At 39.1% G+C, this 21,225-nt stretch overlaps 1 protein-coding gene across 6 annotated transcripts; it reads left to right on the top strand.

The window, feature by feature from the left end:
* Window positions 1-159: 159 nt before the first annotated feature.
* FAN1 (FANCD2 and FANCI associated nuclease 1) lies at window positions 160-21,045 on the top strand. Of its 6 annotated transcripts, none has more exons than XM_065688895.1 (14): window positions 160-260; window positions 1,091-2,483; window positions 7,063-7,203; window positions 8,119-8,314; window positions 9,960-10,193; window positions 10,699-10,830; window positions 11,978-12,086; window positions 12,526-12,645; window positions 13,568-13,732; window positions 14,692-14,860; window positions 18,371-18,474; window positions 19,302-19,496; window positions 19,847-19,975; window positions 20,804-21,045. In XM_065688895.1, exons 2-14 carry the CDS (start codon window positions 1,202-1,204, stop codon window positions 20,939-20,941), a joined length of 3,114 nt encoding a protein of 1,037 aa, XP_065544967.1. In that variant the 5' UTR covers window positions 160-260; window positions 1,091-1,201; the 3' UTR covers window positions 20,942-21,045. The 6 variants fall into 6 exon arrangements, 5 of the variants coding, with proteins under 5 accessions (XP_065544967.1, XP_065544964.1, XP_065544965.1 ...); XR_010614736.1 differs by lacking the exon at window positions 160-260 and adding an exon at window positions 589-826 and having other exon boundaries at window positions 19,847-20,510; window positions 20,804-20,891; XM_065688892.1 differs by lacking the exon at window positions 160-260 and adding an exon at window positions 589-826.
* Window positions 21,046-21,225: the final 180 nt, after the last annotated feature.

Raw genomic sequence — 21,225 nt, forward strand, 5'->3', positions numbered from 1 at the left:
GTTTGATTGTCTTTTTATTCCAAAAGCAAAGCCTCTTGCTGCAGCCAAACATAACCCTGTGTAACACTTGGCTGTAGCGTTTGTTTTGGGCCATAGCTTTTCTATCTGCCGCTGTAATAGCTCTGTATCTATTGCAGGAATAACTACATTTATTGAAGAACTTAAGATGTATCCAGGTGCTATAAATTGGAAATGATCTTTCGAAATCATGATTACCAAGAGGGAGGACATGGAAGCTTTTTAACTCTGCAGTAACTCGAGTAAGCAAACGGTGTCACAAGATGTTTCTCAGGGTGGATGTATGTCAGTATTTGCGCTTCCAGCTCGTGCCCCTCCTTTCTAAAGGCAGGTGTTCACCCTTCGTTGGCTGAAGGAAATGTTGGATTTGAAGAGGGTAAGATGTCGGTCGGTGGGGCTTTCCCGACGGGCGCTACCCGGGATCCGCGCTCTGCTGCACAGGCCTCCGGGCCGCCATCGGCGATGGATTGGCTGGCCTGGCGGCGGGGCGAGGCGTTGAGGCCTCTCGCGGCGCAGGGACGCAGTTGCGGTGCGTGAGGGCGCGCGTGTGCCGGCGCGGCAGGAGGGGCGGCAGGAGGGGCGGCCGGGCGGCAGCGGCAGCCGCGCTCGGAGGCGCTTGCGGCGCCTGAGGCGCAGCGCTGTGCTGCGCGGAACGCGCCCGGGCCGCGCCACTCCGCGCAGGAGCGTGCTTGTGAGAGCGGCCGGGCGGCGCCGGTAAGCGGTGTGGCTGTGAGCGAGCGGCGCGGCACCGTTTGGAGGCGGTGAGTGTCCTCGCGCTGAATGCCACCTCCGGCCTGCGTGCACATCAGTAGGTGAACGCGGTGCTTGGGCGGCGCGAGTGCGCGGGGTACTCCCGGCTGTCCGGCTGTTCCCCTGAGGCCCGGCGGTGCTCCTGCGGCAGCCGTGGTGCTCTTGCGTGTGTGGTGGGGGGGGAAAGGGACGGTTGCGCTGTAAGAGTTCAGGATCGCTGGACTTGTCCGCCTCCAGGGTTTGGCTTCTTCAGTGTTCATCTGCGTTGCATTTGGTACCTCAAAAAATCCTGCATTCCATATATTTTTTCTTGTTGTTGAAGGCACATCAGAGGATTACAGGTGGCGAATGCAAAGCCAAGTAAAGTCTTAGAAGAAGGAAATATGGCCTGAATGAAGCTGCCTCTGCCTTGTAAAGGCTTTGAAGTTTTGTCATGGCAGAAGCTGGGTCTTCAGGAGTTAAAAGGCCTGGAATAAGTTTGTCACTTGGTAAAAATAAAAGGAAAAGAGGAACAACAAAACGAGTGGAAGGTAAAGGAACACTGTCTGTACCTCCAGCATCCTCCTCTATTATTTCCCTTTTTAACAATGCTTCCCCTGCCAAAATCACGTGTCCCATGTGTGGGCAAATGGTGCCAATGTACAGAATCAATGAGCACATGGATGAAACATGTCAGAGAAATGATGGCAAGACTGGTGTCAGTGATTCAGTACTCAGCTCTGTTAAGAAGGGGAGCCCCCCAGCTGCAAATGTGAACCATAATTCCAGCTTGTACTTTTCTGAAAACCGCTTAAATCTAGAAATAAGTCCTTCCAAAAGCAGTTCATTGAAAACAGAAGTGAGTACAGCACAACAAGTAAGTCCTTATTTTAGCAATAGTAGTTCACTTTGTAGTGTCAACAGTGAACCACAGGCTGAAACAGTTAGAATAGTCTCTTTGGGAAGCTTGTCGTCTAAACTGTCCAGAAGACGTATCCAGGGAGGAAAACAGATCACGTATAAAGAGATCAACTCTTCACCTCCAGCGGTTCACAGTGTGTGCAAAAGTGCTGCAGCACAGAACGGTGATGATGAGATTTATGCTGGGAATAGTTCTCAGAAAGAAAATCAGCTTGCTCAGACAGAGCACCGGGAACAAAATGTATCAAAGGAACCCAAATTACAAGAAATAAACAAATACAATGGAGACGACCTTGTGGATATTGTTGAGGTATCATTACCAGCTGCTAACTTTAATGGTCAGAGGTTACCTGTTGGCACAGGGAGCACCAAAACAGAAAGGTCTGAAGGTGTGATACATAGTCCTGACAAATTCGAAACACATCTAGCTATTTCTACTTCAGCAGAGCTGCTCAGTAGTTTGAAAGTCAAGACTCAGCCTCATAATCAGCATATTCCTTCTTCCAAGAAGGAAGTGAACTCTGGCACACAAAATTGCTTTAGCAAAGGTGATACACACATACTTCCTGTGGAAGTTCATGAAGACTTTAAGGATGAGATTAATAATACTTTGTCAGAAACTGTGGAAGAGGTGGGATTTCAGAATTCCACTGGGGACCTTTTAGACCAGATAAATGACATTTGCTCTTCTGGCCACCCATATTACCTCCAGAATTTTTTAGTGGTGCTGCGAGCAGTCTTGGAGAATGAAGATGATGTGAGACTGTTCGATAAGCAAGATATGAACATTATAACCAAGTTCTGCAAGTTATCAGGTATGGTTTTTTACTGTTGTAATACTGTTTTTTAGAATCTTAAGTCAGCTTCCTGCTTCATTTAAACATGTTTCCAAGGAAGGAAACCCATAGCACTGAAAAAGAATATCAGTCAACACCAAGCTTTTAATGATTAATACATGACGAGAATTCTACAAAATGGGGTTATGTAGAGGCCTGTGCTGGATACATAGACCTGGGGAAAAAAAAAAAAGTGAAGTGTCATTTGTGAGCTTTGCTTCAGTGCATTTACAGATATTTTTTTGTGCTTGGTGTGGATCTGTGGTTACCTGTATGATTATTATCCAGTGTTTAGAATGCTAGTTATTAATTAACAGTAATTTTCTTGTATGTAGCTTAGTACATAACTCTCCTCAATTTCAGCAGGAGCCAGAATGTTGGAGTTTTAAGCCATGCATATTTACATAAGAAAGCAAATGTATCAATCCTATATTAATAAGTTAACAGTAAAAGCATGGAAAAAGTTATGCAAGGTAAAACTAACCCTCCAAGTTCTGTCTTTTTATAACTTGTCTTAAACTGTAATTAAGAGTAGTTTCACCAGCACTTGTGCTGCAAACTTGGAGCATCAAAATAAGTTCATAACAACTTCCACAGGAAAATTTGTATCTGGAATTATTGCAGACATAGCCATTTATATATTGTTTTAAGCCACTATAGCAGTATACAGCTGCCTGACAAAGAATTTTTAGATACATGCTCATACAAGCTCAGTTTATGCATCTGAGCTGAATATGTGAAAGCGACAGTTGCATACATACCTGCTGTTAAAAATATTCAGCAGCAGGCTGCACTTATTAATGTGCTTATTGAATTTGGCATGACTAGCAGGCTGTAAAGTTCAGCACACTAAAGAACAGTATTTCCCTGTATGAGACTTATTTTGGTGGTAATTGTTAGTTTTTTATTTGGTGTAAATTGTTAGTTTTTTCTGTATTAGAGTACAACAGTCTTTAGACTTTCCCCATTGCAAAGTGGAAAAAACCTGTTCTAGCCATTCAGAGCTCTTAGTCCCTTAATGTTTGTTTCTATGATTGTTTAAGTTCCAACTGGTATTGTGGACTTATACCACAATGCATTACAAAAGAGACTAGCAAGGTCATGACTTGTGATTAGCAATTGTGTGAAACTTTTCCAAGGCCAATAGAAGGCTTTCAATAAATGTTTTCCTAATAACTCACATAGATATGGAGAATAATAGAATTAAGCTAGGTATATGACATCACAAGGTTTTTTAATACAGGATACAGAATGACAAAAATGGAGAAGCATTGGCTTGAGCTTTTTGGGAAGAAACGTAACTGTGATAAGCAATTCCTTAAAAAGAATTGAGTCAGGACGTATCTGTTTCTTTAGGAGGTACCTAAAATGGGATGAGGAACAACTTCAGAATCTAAAACTTCTTCCACAGTTAAACAGCTGGAAAGGACCAGGTGAACATTAATTTGCCCTGGTTGAAAAGTTAGCTGGCTCAAACCACCATAAGATATGGTTGCTAAAAACGTTAAGAAGCTCCAGAGGAGGAAGCAAGGGCTCTGAATTCACACAGCTATTTCTGCAGTGGTTACCGATCACAATTAAGCTCTTGCAGATTAAATTATAATAATTACAATTACCCAGTAACACCAAATATTTGAAAAATTAAAGAATAGTACTAGTGTGAGATACTAATAAATAGTGATTTCATCTTGGTTACAATATTCTCATAACACAGGACTGTGTTTGTCAGGGGGCAGCAAGAATAGACTATTCTGCACAGGAAGACAAGCCAGGAGCCAAAGGGGACAGCAGGACAGGCAGGGGCCACATCCTCATCTCACTTGCAGGGGTACAAGCCCACACTGCCCAAAGAAGAAGGGCAAAGGGAATCCAGTACTGCATTTAGCTGTGCTCCAGCGGTGGCAGGTCTTCAGGCAAGGCCATAGAGACAAGGCAGATGTCTACTGACCACTGACACACAGTAGCAGAGCTTAGAAAACAGTCCAAGCCACTAGCCTGAGCTTAAGTACAGTTCCCCTGTGAATAGGGGAGGTCCTGACAAAGCCTCACCCAGGTCTTCCCAGCTGCACCTTGTCAGAGCTGACATTGAACACAAGCAGCCAAACCTGTGAGTGTTTGGATGGCATTGCAGAACCTATTGGTGCACTCAAGACCATAAGGATATTACAGCAGTTAACTTTCTCCACCTAAATGTGTATACAGGGACATCTTGATAATGACTTGTTTATGCTGTGATAGTTAAAATAGGAATATATAAAGAAAGAATGGAATATAAACAACAAAACTGTTAGTGGCTCTCTGAGGCAAGCAGTAGATGTGTATCGTTTACATCCAGAGAAGATCTGAGAATAAGGTGACAGGTCATTAGTGGTTGTAGGCTTTGGCTACTTTGACAAATACTTTGACAAGAGATGCTCAGGATACAGCTTCCTTGTTTCCTCACTCCCTTCTCTGGGTTAGTACAGCACACCTGTAATAGTAGCTTGTTCTGTGAAAAAAAGGAAGTGCTTGGTTTCTCTTTCGGAAGTGTGATGTCAGTATACCCCTCTCACAGGAGTTCAGAATACAGAAAGAATTACTGTAGGGTGGTGCTGATTGATAAATCCATGTCTGCACTGACTGCTGGAGTCGCAAATAAAACAATCTCTCTTTGCAGGGTAGGAGAAACACAGTGATCAGATTGTATTAGATCAATAGATAATGAATTCTAGAAAAGTGACGGATGATTTTACCTTCAGGAAATCTTGGAATCTTACTTCAAAAGCTCAGGTGTTGTCTTTCAGTTATCATAATACAAAAATCCTACGTGTTTTATACTATAAAGTTGCTTCAACATAGGTATTCTCCAATATTTATTTTCTGCTAAAATGTCTACCATTCTCCAGTGAGTTTTCTCTAAAGCTTATTATGAAAGGAATGATGTTTTTAAAAGGATTAAATTTGAAGCAGTCCTTTCTTCCTGCCCAGTTTGCTCAGAAGTGGATGCCCTTTATGTTGGATGTAGGGCACTGCCAATTTTTTGATTACTGGAAACAGTAAATCAAAATAGGGAAAAGCAGAGGTGTCTCCGTCGGGAGTGATCTGCAGTGCAGTGTCAGGCTTTGTATGCAAGCTGAGATCTGTCTGAACTCAGGTGTAATGGTCCATGTTTAATGTTACTGCATGCTGCAGTTGGGAGAATTACCAGTGGGACTGAGGTAAAAAACTGAACAAGAAAAAACAATGTGATGTTTTTCTGTTTCGCTGTTAATGTTTCAGCTTAGAGCAGTTTTGTAATTTCAGCGATACACCTGAAACTTCTTAAGAACTTTAAAATAAAATAAAAAAAAGCTAAATGCTCCAAATTCTCAAAGGTAATGTGCTGCAGAACAGTATGCTTAAGAAGCATTTAATTACTTGTGCCATGCTGTCTTATTCTATTTGTCATTACAATCCTTTTGCCCGAAAGCCATACTCATATGCCTTTACTGGATTGCAGCTCTAGTTTGGTGAGTTTATATGGGCTGAAGAAAGGATGTCCAAGTGTTCAGCCTTTTTCCTGAGTTGTAAAAGCTGGAGACAGACTTTAAAGAAGTCATAACCCCACACAGAAAACGACAAGCTTATGTGTCTGAATGTAATTCTGTCAGTGAACTGATCCTGGAAAAATTCTGTTAAAAAAAAAGGCTGAAGAAGTCTCTTCAAGGACAGGAGAATAATTAAATAAGCATGTAAAAATGTTAACTGCCATTTCTTAGATATATTTAGATCTGGGAATGTCTCAGTGTCTGTTTTTATTAATTTATTAATTTATTAATTTATTAATTCAGTTTCAGTTAAGGAGCAGCAGACAAGGATTAAAAAACCAGAAGTTAATGAGGGATGAATAAAGTATTCAAAAGGATGCTGGATGTAGTAACAATAGCTGGGCTATTTTCAGCTAGAGATTTAATAAGCTGTTTTGTTGAATTTCAGCATTGTTAGTATTTTAAAAGTATTTTTAAAAGGCAGTTTAAGAGATCACTTCCCTAATAAAAATCAAATTGATAGGAGGATTTTTTTCCTTGTTTTCAGGAGATACATTAATAAAATTAAACAGGTTCTTCAAAAAATCAGAACCTGAATACTAAACAGAGAGGTATTCTGTGAGATAAGGAGCTTCTTTTGTTCCTCAACATCAAATTGTTGGTTGTTGAATGAGTGGTAAAGAAAAAAATACCTAATTAACATCACAGTATGCAAAGTTTGAAGAATGAAGTTGTCTTTTCCTAGAAGACAAATTATTTCTAAAAGGGTATGTATGTCCAAAGTACATTTTAGTAATGTTTGTTGCCTACAAATATATTGTAATAATTTTCTACCTACAAAACTTAAAGCTTCTAATGAGCAATAATTACTTGGAAAGGAAAGTTCTGTTGTTCACCAAGTCTGCTCATAGAACATGAGCAGATTTAAAATGTGGTTTAGAGGATATCTGCACTGAAGTAATTTTTCTACTTAAAGTAGTGAATGTGCATAGTACTATATTTCAGAATTTAATTTACTTTTTATCCTTCCCCATTTTAAATGAAATCTGCAGTTGGAGGGCAGAAGTTATATGTGAGACTTTTTCAACGCAAGCTGAACTGGTTAAAGGTGAACAAAATAGAGTATGGAGAGATAAGTATGGATCTGTCACCAATAATTGAGGAACTGGCTGAAGCCAGATTTCTGCAAACAGGTATGGCCAGCATTAATAAATTTTAAAGATAGTACAAATAAAATCTGCTGTTGTGTTATTTTAGAGTTTGATGCATTACTGTGCCTTGAGTATTAAGAGAAGCAGAATAAAGGTTTCAGGTAGATGTGTTGCCCTAATGATAAAAGCAGTTAGTGCAAATGGGGTAACAGGGAGAGGTAAATAAATCTCAAGGCTATAAGTACAGCAATAGGCCTGACTTGCCCTCACCAGCGTCATCTCAGACCCTGACGTGCATGTTGGTCCAGGAGCTCTACTCGACATCCTTCGTAACTTCCCTGAGGTATCCTGCAGGAATCCTGTCCCAGGCCTTGTACACCCCTGGCTGGCTAGACCTCTAACCAGTGCTGCAGCTGTTTGTTTCCAGTCTTGTCTCTTGTCTTATGTCTGGCTTGTCCCTCAGATTCATTCAGGCTTTTCAGTGGCTGCCAGTGGAATCTGCTGTCAGGACCTTTTCTCTGACCATTTATGATGGAACTGCACCAGGGTTGGTGAGGACACTGCCAGTGCTGTGGTCACTCTTGACTCCTGGCTCATTCCCCCTTGTCCAGCAGCTCTGCTTTTGCTGCTCCCTGGCGGCACTTTTTTGGTTTTTTTTTTTGCTTTGGGCGAAGTTTAATCACGAGGAAGACAAGTTTTTCTGAACAGCATTTTATTGTACCTTGGCAGAATTCCTTCATGTTTGATTTTGTTTTGAAGTTGCAAAGGGAAATTTTTTCTGATTATTCTTTCACATTGGACCTATGAAGAGAATTAATTTCAAGCCGAACCAGCTAGCATCTGTAATACATGTTTGAATAATCTTTAGTCATGAGATTACTACTAGGTTATGTGAGTTGTTGCTTTAGTGTGTATGTATAGCACGTAATGACTATATGTGGGTCATTTTACTTTCAGAATCTGAACTGGAAGACCTGTGTGAAGGGTTGGATTTGCTTTCAGCCCCTGAGCTAAAAACACTGGCAAAGATCTTTCATTTGCCAAACACAAATAGTCAGAAACAGCAACTTGTGGATGATTTTCTGAGTTTGGCTAAACAACGTTCAGTCTTCAGCAGGAGTCAAGCTGGTATTGGGACAGTGATTTTAAAAAGGTAACTCTTTGTAGGTAGATTTTGCGGGTGAATGTAAGTTGTGCTTCAAAAGGCTCAATCCAGATGCCTTTGGAAGAGACGAATGCATTTAGTAAATTCATGAATAAAAAAGGACAGCAATAAATTTTGGTTCACAGTGGATCAAACAGAAGGGTAAGTGTTAGACTTTTTTTAACTATGTCATGTTTTTCAGCTATGGGCATGATTATCTCCAAAGTGATTCAGCCATACAGAGAAACATCTAGGATGAAATAGGGAAAGTTGCTGACTGTTAAAGCAGCTGTCTGATGTTCATTTGCTAGGTGAGCTCTTTTAGTAGAATTAGAGGGGAGCAATAATGATTACTGTGATTGACCTTGTACATCAGCATAGAGCCTCTTTTTCAGCAGTATTTTTAAAGCAAAAAGCTTGTTTGCTTGACAAAATGTTCTTTCTGTCATGTGAGTTTTTTCGCTGTGGCCGTCACAGCTGTGTTTATCAGATGCCCTTGACTTCCAGGTCTTTTGGGGTGCAGATTTCAGGTTCAAGGTGTCATTCTGCCCTAATAGGAGTGATTACTTCATTACCATTCTTGGTATTTGGTGTTGGGTATGTAGCTAGAACATCCACAGAAAGTCCAGGAATCTGAAGTGAAGTAGTAGCCAGCGTACCAGTGCTAGAGTACAAGTCTGTTCTGGACTTACGCAGTTGCCTCTCTTAGTACCTACCAAAAAGTAGCTGAATAATAGTGCATATAGACAAAGTTTGCTTCTCTAGCAGTTAGCTTGTCTGGTAGGCTGGAGAACTAGGGTCTGAACTGAGGAACTGTGAAATGGTTTCTTTACAAAATGCAGGTTGGGTAGAAAGCTGACAGATACCAGTATGCGCTGCATTTGCTTCAGTAACATCATTTATCTTTCCTGTGGTATTCTTTTTCAAATGAGAGAGATGTAAAGCTTTGTCAGGTTTTGCATAGGTATGTTTATTGGACAGATATTCCCACCCTGAAGTCTATCATGCGATTCCCCACAAAATTTCTTGTATTCAGAGGGGCCTAGTATTGAAAGAAGAACTTTAAAATCATCCATCCATGAAGAATTACTGTTATGTGAGCCAGCAAGGTCTTGTGCCAAAAGAGAGGGCTAATGCTTTAGCAAAGTTATGTTCTTTGCTGTAGCAGACAGCTGAAATACTACATCTGAGATCAGCGAAGGTCCTCTTTTAAATCCATACTGTCCTGAAGACAAGTAACAGAAATGTTCTCTTGTATGAAAAGGCTAGATGAAGATGTGCTGATGGAGATACCCTAAAATAAGGGATCTCAAATTGTGGGTTGTAAACATCGCCCTAACAGCAAACTACATGTTGTTGGTACTACCTGGCATAGCAGTAAGAGTGGCTGCACCCAAAGAACAGTTAGTTCCGATTTTATTGAGCCTGAATTTTGGTCCTTAAACCTTTTGTTACTTAAGATGTGTTTCTTCGGCTTTTCACTAGAGGTTACATATACTAAATACTTTCTCAAGCTGCTGCTGTCAAGGAAAATCAAGTTTACACATTAACTGGCTCAAAACCAATATTGCTCTTATACTTCATTCAGTATATTTGAATTTTTATAAGTGATGGTAAAAACAACTTGCTGTAATGATTTTAATTGTCCTTCCAGGGTGAAGGACCTGGCTGGAAAATCTGTCAGGGTCTGTAAGGGCCCTCGAGATGTCTTTTCCCGAATTCTGCTGCTATTTTCACTGGCTGAGTCAATGGAGGATGAAGAAGCTGGTAGCGCTGGTCAAGGACAGCTCTTCACAGTCCTTATGGTAAACATGGGGCGTATGGTATTCCCCAGTTACACTGTAAATAGGAAAACACAGGTCTTCCAGGACAGAGAAGATCTTATCAGGTAGGGGGGAGCTTTGGAAATTTGGAAAACTGTTTATTTCTAGAAAAGCTTTACCGCAGTACTGCTGTAGGCAAATAAGGATTTGTCATGCAGAACTCCAGATGTAAATAGGTAGAAGTGCACTTCTGCAATTATTTTAAATGCAATTTTGTACCCAGGTAGGACTCATAATTCGCAGAGGCTTACCTTTTGAGCCAATAGCATATGTATTTGCTTTGTGATCATCTGCTGATGAAAGTTGTTTCTTCATTTGTTGTGATGATTATTAGAATGGACCAAACAAAAATAATACATTCTCTAGTTTATAAGTAATTTGAAACATGATGTACATGGCTGGTGTAAACCCTGCTGATCCTATGAGACTAAGAATACTGGCTGCATGATTCAGTGTCTTTGGAGACTGAAAGGGTGTTTTTAAAAGATACTGTATGGAGGAACTGATTTCTTCTTTTAGCTATAAATGTTTTTTTGAGCCTGTTACAGTTATTATGTTTTTTTCCTTTAGGTATGCGACTGCTGCTCATCTGTCAAATGATATAGCCACTGCAATGGTAAATGGGAATTGGGAAGAAGCTAATCATCTGTATATGTGTGCAAAAGAAACCTGGAACGAGCTGAAAAATCACCCTTCTTTGAGGTACTAAATTGGAAACTAGTGTTCATGTGAAACTGTTAAGTGTATTTTCTTACTTCTGGTACTTTTGAGAGAGGCTTATAGACTTGTATAGGCTTATAGATATTATTTAAGCCTAATAAATTTAGAAGCTTTAATGTTGTTGAAAGCTTTGAACTTCCTGGTTGGTTGTTTAGCTTTTAAGTGATGGTATGAAAAGGCTTTCTTCATAAAGCCTTGGGAATGAATTGGTAAGCATGGATAAAGCACTAAAGCATTTCTGGTCTATGTGCCAGTGCAGGAGAACAAGAGCCTTATTTTTCCCTTGTGATAGTTTCTTTTTTGGCTTGTAGACAAATAGACTAGAATAGAATAGCAATAATCAGAATTTAAAATTCACTGTGAATAGAAGGATGTTGCAAATGATACGGAAAAACATCCTGGGTTATTCATCTCTACAGACTTCCAAGTGGGTGTCATTCAGGAAATGTTACTGAAGATCTGAGAACTGAAATAATGTGTATTGTTTTTAAATGTTCTTCATCAGTTTTTCTGTCAATTATTTTGTTTTCTGGTTTAATGATACACTAAAAGTATGTTTCAGTATTATACACGTTGGCTTTATATCCATTTTCATGGCAACTGATTTAAAATAATATTCATAGAAGGTCATTTGGAGGCCTGTGCCATTTCACACTAAAGACATTGGAAAACCCTATTTTGATTTCAGTAAGACATTCAAAAGACTGTCTTGAAATGTAGAGGTGCCTACCCAAAAGATGTTAGTCTTCGTTTTTTAGCAGAAAATTCCTGTTCTAGCCTTTTTCTTCAGCTGTGTTTCCTTGGTTAGCCATCTGACTTATGAGAAAAGTTGGCACTAACAGAACATGGTGTAGTAAGTTATTGTTTGATGTAGAACTTACTGATAATTCCACTGCTGTTGAAACCAAAATAAGCTGAGCAAATGCAGCTTGCACCTGCTACTGTAGCTAAACTATTTCCTTACCTTTGGGTTCTTGACATGGCAGCTGTGATACTCATTGCAATTCAGTTGTAGTATATAAGGCATATAATTCTTGTAAATCCTTCAGGTATAAGCATTCTTAGTAAGAGAATTTTAAGAGTTTAAATTGACATCATTAAATTGATCTGAGCTGCTCTTATATTTCAGCTATCACAGAGTTTTACCTGAGTACTTGAGACATTTCACAGTTGGGTGGGTGTATACAAGAATCCTTTCTCAAGGTGTTGAAATATTGCAGAGACTTCACATGTATAAGGTAAAGTGGTGAAATGAATAGGAGTATGTGTTTAATGTAGCATTGTTCAGCTGTTTATACTGATGATGTACCAGCATTGTACCAGCTACTAGGAATTAAAAATAACTATTACACGTGAAACCAGGACTTGTTGCCCCTGCAAAGGCAACAATTAATATTCAGGTCTTTTTCATATACAGTAAGAAATAGGGAAAGGACAAAAAGATTGTCTTTTTGGCAGTTAACCTTTAAGTTTACATAAAAATATTCTAGAGTTTTTAAGATATATCCATGCACCTGAATACAGTGGGTGCTGAAGTAAAAATGGGGTTTGAATTGTGCAGAGATAAAGTTTTATAGTATCCAGTAATTAGAAGGGAGAGTGGCAAGCTAATTATGTAATGAAACTGCAGCTTGGTTTTCTAACTCCGTTAATAAAGATGCAATCTTGTCGCTGCAGGAAGCAGTGGAGGAGCTGCAGACTCTTCTGTCTCAGGATGTGTATTGCACTGACAGCAGAGGGCGATGGTGGGATCGCCTAGCTCTGAATTTACATCAGCACTTGAAAAACACTAAGAAGGTACCTTCACAACTGCATGCTGTAAAGCTGGAGACACTGCAGTCGTTGCCTGAAACAGTTTTAAAATTACTTTGTATGAGAAGAAGAGAAGGGTAGGCTCTCCTAAAAATGCAGGTACTGGTAGGAATTCCAAGGTCAGGCAACCAGTTTCTCCTAAGAAGTTGAATATTGAGTTTACCCTCATCCTTGATTGGCCTGCATAGAAGTATGCTGGGGAGCTGGGATTAAAATGCTTGTATTTTGTTTTGCATTTTAATTCTCTATGTCTGTTAAGAGGAAATAATATCATAAGCTGTCAGGTGTCTGCAGTTGTCTCTTCTACCCCCATGTCAAGCTTTTTTCCAATTTTGGAATTAGAAGTTGTACAAAGGAAGGGTTAGTTCCTTAGTTACAAACTGGGACAAAGTGCTTTCCTCAAATCACAGAGAGTACGTCAGAACCATGATTTGAATTAATTTTTGGAGTCCATATTTAACCCCAGATTTTCTTAGTGCAGTAGTGTAGTGGTCTAAAATTTGTTCTGTATGTACATACCCAACTGATCTGGTCCTTCTAATTCCATATTATGTGCTGTTAAGGAACTGGCTTAAAAATATTAAACTGATTTACCTTAGAACCAACTCTCTTTTTCTGGTCACTTATGTAGAATTTACATTTCCTTAATCTTACATTGATCAGTACAAGCAGATAGTAATTCCTTTTTTACTGTACCAGTGCAAATGTGAATCCAGAAGCCTGCTATTGCAAAATGTTAGTTACTAGTTAGAAATTCCTACATAAAAAAGGGGGCACTGTCTTATGCTGTTTTTTACTTTCACATTTTTGTGCTTCTTAAATCAGTTTTGTCTTTCGGGCTTAGGAAGGACAGATAGATGTGCATAGGTCTGTCTAAATTATTGCTTGTTACGTTGCTCTTTGCTAGGCTATTGACTGCATCAGAAATGGGCTGGCAGACCCATTTGTACGTACTGGGCATCGGCTGTCTCTCTACCAGCGGGGCCTAAGAATCAGAGACTCACCCAGCTGCAAGCAGTTCAGATGCCTGCTCCATGATCTGCCAGCCATACCTGTGCAGGATGTGACACATGTAAGTGCAGTTGCAGTGGTTTCTAAGAAACAACAATTCATGAGGTCTTTTTTTCTCCCGACGGTAAAAAATAATCTGAGAGACTGTTGTTACTTGCTGTGTACCAGTCTCTGACTTATTTGTGCCACAGGAAAATGAATACAAATGTGTTTCTAAAACAAAAGCCTCTTGTAAACAAATAGTTGTACTTCATTAATAAATGGTCAGCTTCTTAGCTGGAGTTAGTCAGCTGTACAGTGATGTAATTTGCTTTACTTTACTGAGTATGTGTTATGAATCTGATCAGCTCTAACCTCTACTAATTTACCAGCAACACTCAAGAACCTTTCTGTTTGAAGAGTCTGATCAAATCAGTGCACTGCCTATGGTGTCTTCAGGCTAAGGGTTCTGTGTGTTTTAGAAAAAGTAATAGTAACCTGAACATGTTGTCACCATGAGTTTAATGGCTCAAAAAATGCAAGGTTTTTTAGTAACCTTTGGGAGTTGTGCACTCTATACCATGCAAATACGCACAATTATGCACTTGCATCATATTGGAATGGGGGGGTTTGAACTCATTCTTTACCCTGCTGTTGCAAAGATAATTGTTTCTGGGCAAAGTCGGAGCAGAGCCTCACTGTCTGTCTTGGCCTTGTCATCACATATCTCCCTATAGCCCTTCTTTTTCTCAGTCCAGCATGAGTCTCCGTCGTCTGTGTTGTTCTTTCCTGGTCCTACATATCAAAATACTGTATTTCCATCTGCTCAGCATTTTTCTACACTTTTTTTCCTGAAATATTTGCCAGTTTCTAACAGCTAAACAATGATTTCAAAGGATTGGCAGGTTGATTTTTGTTCAGTTGATATTTGGAAACAAAAAACTGAAAAGGAGGAGAGTGTTTTAGGAGGGATTCAACTACCTAGGCCACAGGTTTTTAAATGTGATGCTGGAAAGTAACTAGCTCTTTTAACATGTTCAGGTTACAATCAAAGGAAAGATGTGCCCTCAGACGGGAATGGGAAAATCTGTATTTCTAATGGAGGATATCAATGATGAAGAAGGAGGCAAAGACATCAGTGTATCCACAGTCATGTGTTCAGTTGAGGAGTTGGCGTTAACTCATTACAGGCAGAATGGTTTTGATCAGGGTAAGAGTAACTTTTTTGTTTGTTTTTACAGAGAAGTAAGTGTGGCGGTACAATGCAATTTACGAAGCAATTCAGTTAATAGATCAGTTTTAGCTGATGCCATTAGACTAGTTTTTAACCTGATTCTGTTCTAAATGGCTCTAAAACTTAATTTCCTTACCAAAATGTTCTAATACGTGTTTTCAGTCTAACCCGCTTTCTGGTCTCTCCTTGCTGCCTTTATGTACCTAAGGTGGTTTTGAAATGTTTCAAAAAAAAAAAAAAAAGCCCCAATGTTTCTTCTTTATCTCCATAGAAAAGCACTCACTTTGCCTTTCTTACCAGTGAACAGCTATTTTATTTGTTAGGGTAGCAATGTCATTTAAGGAGTGTCATTAAGGAAAGGTACACTTCCACTGATTTTTGGTACAGATGAACATGGAATCAGCATATACCATAGCAAGATACTTACTTAGCAACTCCGTTTGAAAAGGCTTGGTTTTCAGCTTTGTAAGTAGTTGTTCATACATTTTCATATCTGTATATGAAAATATATAATTTTTCATCCAATATATATTTATATATATTTTAATATATATAAAATATATATTTTTACACATATATATTGTTTCTATATAGAATCATAGAATAGTTAGGGTTGGAAAGGATCTCAAGATCATCTAGTTCCAACTCCCCTGCCATAGGCAGGGACACCTCACTCTAAACAAATGTAGTTGTTCATATATTTTATATATATATAGCTCCTATATATGTTCATATATAGGAGCTGTGAAAAGCCATGGACAAACAAGAATATATAGGTCTGCTGTTGTATAGGAAAAAAGCAAAATACGAAAAGGTAGGCAGGTTTTTTTTTTTTATTTTTTTTTTTTTTAGATAAAACTTGTATTTTTAGATGAAATATTTTAGCATGATTTTGTATTACTGATAGGTTCCCAAATACTGTTGCAGGAAAGGTGTCCATATCAGAAAAGTGTAATTGGGAAGGTGACAGTATTTAGACTTGGGGAGAATTGTCCTGAAGTCCCCACTCGATGCTTCTCTCCCACCCACTCACCATCAGTCATCCAGGATCAGTGGCTCAGTACACATTTGGAGCACACAGTGGCCACATGGGATTTAGTGGTAGGCCTACAGGAACAGCATGCCTGTTCCAGCACTGTGCACGTGCACATTAACCACACGCATGTGCCCTCTCCCCCCTATACTATATATACTATATAATAACAAACATGTAGCATATATTCTATTATCTGTATGTAACATTGCATATAAATCATACACTAAATACACATCACAGAGTGGTTGAGGTTAGCAGGGAGCTCTGGACGTCACCCTGTCCCACTCCCTGCTTGAGCAAGGGCGCCCAGAGCAGGTTGCTCAAGGCTGTGTCCAGCTTTTGAGGATCGCCACAACCTCCCTGGAGTGTGTCTGTGTGTATATAAGCACACACGCGCACACACACACACACACACACAGAGACTCTGTGTGTGTGTGTGTGTGTATATGTACACACGTGTGTGTGTGTGTATGTACAGACATATGTCTATATATGTCTATAGGTGTGTATACATATACATACATATATGTTTATACCAACATACTTATATATGTACATTCACATATACGTTTACACATATATGACATAATATATACAATACATATGTATGGCTATACATGTTAAATGTTTTAAATAATATTACAATTACTAGAATATATAATTACAGCTATATATACAATAAATGTAACACAGTAATATATATAATAATATATATAGTGTAATATGCAGAATGTATTTATATGTTATAAATGTGTTATGTTTTTTGCTATGTATCATTACTAATACATAATTGTAGTATATAGTAATATAAAACTAATATAATGTAATCTAATCCATAACACACAATACATGATGTGAGATATAATGTGTATTATATCTAATTATATCTAATTATATCTAATGTAATCTAATCCATAACACACAATACATGATGTGAGATATAATGTGTATTAACTAATTTATATATGTATATAAAAATGTATATATGCATATATAAATATTTATACCTATTCATATATATACATATATATGCATTTATATACATATGCATTATAATGTATACATACACATATATATTATTATATAATGAATATTCCATATACATATGTATATATGCAAATGAATTTATATGTGTGTATACACACACGTATATATACATGTGCACATATACATATATAAATGCATTAACTATTTTATATATGTGTGTATGTGTATATATATATATACACACACACCTATATATAAGCCACATAGAATCACAGAATAGTTAGGGTTGGAAAGGACCTTAAGATCATCTAGTTCCACACCGCTGCCATGGGGACACCACACACTAAACTATATACATATATATACACACATAAGTATATAAAAGAATTAGTTAATACACATTATATCTATATACATACACATATATACACATATGTATATATACATATATAATTATATATGTGTGTGTATGTATACATATACATGTATATGTGTATATATACCTCTGTATACATTATGTCTATATAAATGTATGTTTACATGTATATGTGGCTATATACACATATATACATATGAGCAGATACATATATACGTTCATGTACATATACATGTATGTACGTTTACATATAAAAATTACACATATATGTATGTATATGCATGTGTGTGTATATATATAGGTGTGTGTATCTATACACATATATAAATTAATTGTATGCACCTAAAAAATGGGCTGATATAAAGACAATTTATTAAGTAACAGGGATAAAAATAGAGCTGGTGCAGAAGCTGTCACTCACTACCAGCAGAGCAATGCTTAGCCAGTTACTGAAGTGCTTATAAACAAATATTTGTATTACATGTACAATACACACACATAAGCATACATATGTGTATGTATAAGTACACATACAGGAATACATGTACATGTATGTATATGTGTAGGTTTATTAGAAAATGTTTTTATGTATATAACCATTTTGTTATTAATGTATTACATTTTTAGTACACTGGCTGGGCATTGGTCTCCCGGCACTTAGTGATAGCTTTTTGCAGCACATACATGTATAGATACATGTACAGCTCCACCATGTACATATGCATGTATTTGTTTATGTATAAAACAGATTCATATAAACATTTTGTTATTAATATATTACTTTTTAGTGTAAATGTTTTAAATTGTGTATTAAAAATCGTTAAACATGAAACTGTATTTGTGACAGGGCACAGTAATTTTATCTTGTCAGGGAAGGCCACTAGCCTGGAAATAGAAAGCATTTTCAAATTGTGGAGTAATAAAGTGCATTTGGAACTTGATGCTGTAACACCAGGATATATTGACTTCAGGTGTGTGTACGCCTCAGCCTGGCATGTTTCTGTTTGGATCATGATGATTTAGTACCTCTTTCTGTGAGACTGCTGTAGAAATTAATGTTCCCATTGTTATTAAATTTTGTCCTTAGGTATTCATGGAGAAGGCTCAACATTTATCACACTCTATGGTATTCTAATGTGGGATATCATTTTCATGGATGGCATACCCGACGTTTTCAGAAATTCCTATCAGGTTTGTAAAGCTTTCTTTAGAGAATTTCTTCACCCATTGCTAACGACTGAAACCATGTGAAAATCATATTTGGGCCTAGGTGAACATTTTATTCTGGAGGTGTTTTCAGGCAGATCTTGGTGTTTGCTTGTTTTATTATTTGTTATATTGGGCTTGTTGCTAAAGGGCTCCTTGGGAATTAATTGCTCTGTGGGTCTGGATTGACTGTCAGATAGGGTGGGATTCATCTGGGTAAATGCCTGTGTCCTATATCTGAAGTCCCTAGGCAAAGTTTCCAGTGGAAGCATACTGCTGTACCTGAGCATTGCTCAGCTCATTTGAAGATGATGCATTCCATTAAAAAAAAAAACAAACAAAAAAACCCCATATATATCTTCTCAGGAGCCTTTAAAGGGAATTCACATTTCTGAGCTCAGGTTTGTTTGCATCCCACCTGTGCCACCCCAACACCTTCATGCTTTTGGGGTCTTCCCTCCTGTTTTGTCAATGACACAACCAAGCAAACGGCACTGCACTCACCCCAGCAGCTCCCTGTCATACCCTCAGGTTCATGATTCCAGGTGGACTTGTGGCTTTTAACTAAAAACCAGCAGTGCACAGGGCTAGGATGCGGCCAGCATTTGTTGTACTGGAACTGGATGGTAAAAAAAATGCAAATCTTTTCCTGTTTAATAAAGGTTTATGTGGTGGCCATGTTGACGTTAAATTGAGTCAGTCTTTGTTAGAGTGAAGTTGTAGTTAAGGAAAATACGAAGTAGGGCATTGTCATTCTTAAAGTCACTGCTTTGCTGGCAGCTCCTCAGAGATGTATTCACCTTTTTATACAGACGTTCCCCCTGGATTTATACACTGACAGCTTCTATGAGAACAGGAGGGATATCATTGAGGCCAGCCTTCATGAGCTGCAGACAGCTTCCTCAGAGACACTGGCAAAGTTGGTTGCTGACGTCTGGACCGCACAGGAGGGAAAAGCAGCAGCACTAGTTAGCTGGGGGCGTTTTAGTTCCCTCCAGCAAGTTCAGGTGAGAAACTGTTGTGCAGAATGGGCACTCATTTGATTAGGCTTGCTGTTAACTCACAGTTTATAGCGAGGCACTGAGCCATGACTGTTGGGGAAGGGGAGGAATTGCTTGGGGATGTAAGCACAGTGCTCCCTCAGCCCAAGTACTGTGACTTTTCTGATATGTCGGTCACTTTTCCTGCAACAGTAGCTGGGAACAGAGGAGGGAAGTTGCTGTAGATAAGATCTACTTAAGCCTCCTGTTACACAAGACTAAACAAAAAACTGAGATGGGCCCTAGAATGTTCTTGTGAGTGTCGGAAGTGGCTGTACAGGAAATAAGTAAGGCAGCTTTCAGCACTTCTCTTACAGAGCCTCGTCTCCTGCCTCGGGGGAAGGTTTCTGAGTGGTGTTTTCCGGCGACTGTCCAGGGATCTGCGGCACTGCCGCGCGGGGCTGCCCGACCTGGTTGTGTGGAGCACTCACTCCCAGCACTTCAAGGTATAGCAGATGAGCTGAGCACTGTGTCCATGATCTTACCTCAGGTGTAAAACCTGGACCCGTACAAACTGTATTAGCCTGCTGTGGTGGAGTTGAACCTGCTGCTCATCTGCCCAGTAGCTATGGCATGCAGTGGGTGGTTATCTGCCATGTCATCACATTCTACTGTAACTTTAATGGGCATAATGAGAAACAACAAGAGGTGGCAAGGTATTGTTGCAGAATAAGTCTAATTAAAATTGCTGAAAGCAGCTGTACCCATCAGTTGTAGACTTTCTGTCTGCTGTTAACAAGGGGTGCTCGTGCCTCCACTTACATAGAATCTTGAATATATGAGACTACAGCTGTGTCTCTGCCACAGAAATTGAGCAAACAGTCATGGATTGTGTCTGGCCTGGTAGTGGAACAGGTACCAGAAGACTACTGCACATCTCAGCTGCTGGAGCAACTTGTCATGGATTTGTAAGCCAGAGCTGAGTAGCTGGAATTAGTTCTCTGGAACATCTACGTTGCTTGTCAGTATCAGCTGGAACAGGTGAGGTTGCAGAGGATCAGGTTTTGAACATGGTGGTATCTATCTTCATTCACCAGTGCCTTTGCCTGTGTTTTGGCAGATATTTACTATATAAATTTCATTCTTAAACTTTGGAACATGGGTTAATAGTTTAGCCCTCACTGGGATTTCTGTTGTGCCAAATCTGTATTATTTTTGTTGCAAATAACAGCCATAAAAGAATACTTACTTACATAAGCCTGCAGGAGCTAATGGTCTTTCAGTTCCTCCACAGGCACACTACTAATCAATCAATCATCTACATTCCTTTGTAGCTAGTGGAAGTGAAGGGGCCAAATGATCGCCTGTCCCACAAGCAGATAATGTGGCTGAGTGAACTGAAGAAGCTGGGTGCGACAGTAGAAGTGTGTCATGTGCAAGCCACTGGAGGCAAGAGTAAACGCCTTGGGTAGTAACAGAGCTCTGGAGCACTTGGGTAACTTGGGTGATTTTAAAGGAACTGGCATCACACATGCCTCACTGGCTGCTGCTTATTAAAAGTAGTTTCTTCTGAAAATCTGGTTTCTTGCAACATTACTGTAGTTGGGTTTAGTACAATACATTCTAGAACTAGCAAAGACTGTCAGCGTGATTTACTGTACGCAAGTACTGTATGTCACTGTGTTCAGAGGAACAAAGCCTTTCTCTTCTATTCACTATTAAGAACTTTGTGACAGGTAACCTGGGGGTTTGCCCA

Source organism: Lathamus discolor, chromosome 8 (genome assembly GCF_037157495.1).
Source record: "Lathamus discolor isolate bLatDis1 chromosome 8, bLatDis1.hap1, whole genome shotgun sequence".
In the NCBI taxonomy this organism is placed as follows: domain Eukaryota; kingdom Metazoa; phylum Chordata; class Aves; order Psittaciformes; family Psittacidae; genus Lathamus; species Lathamus discolor.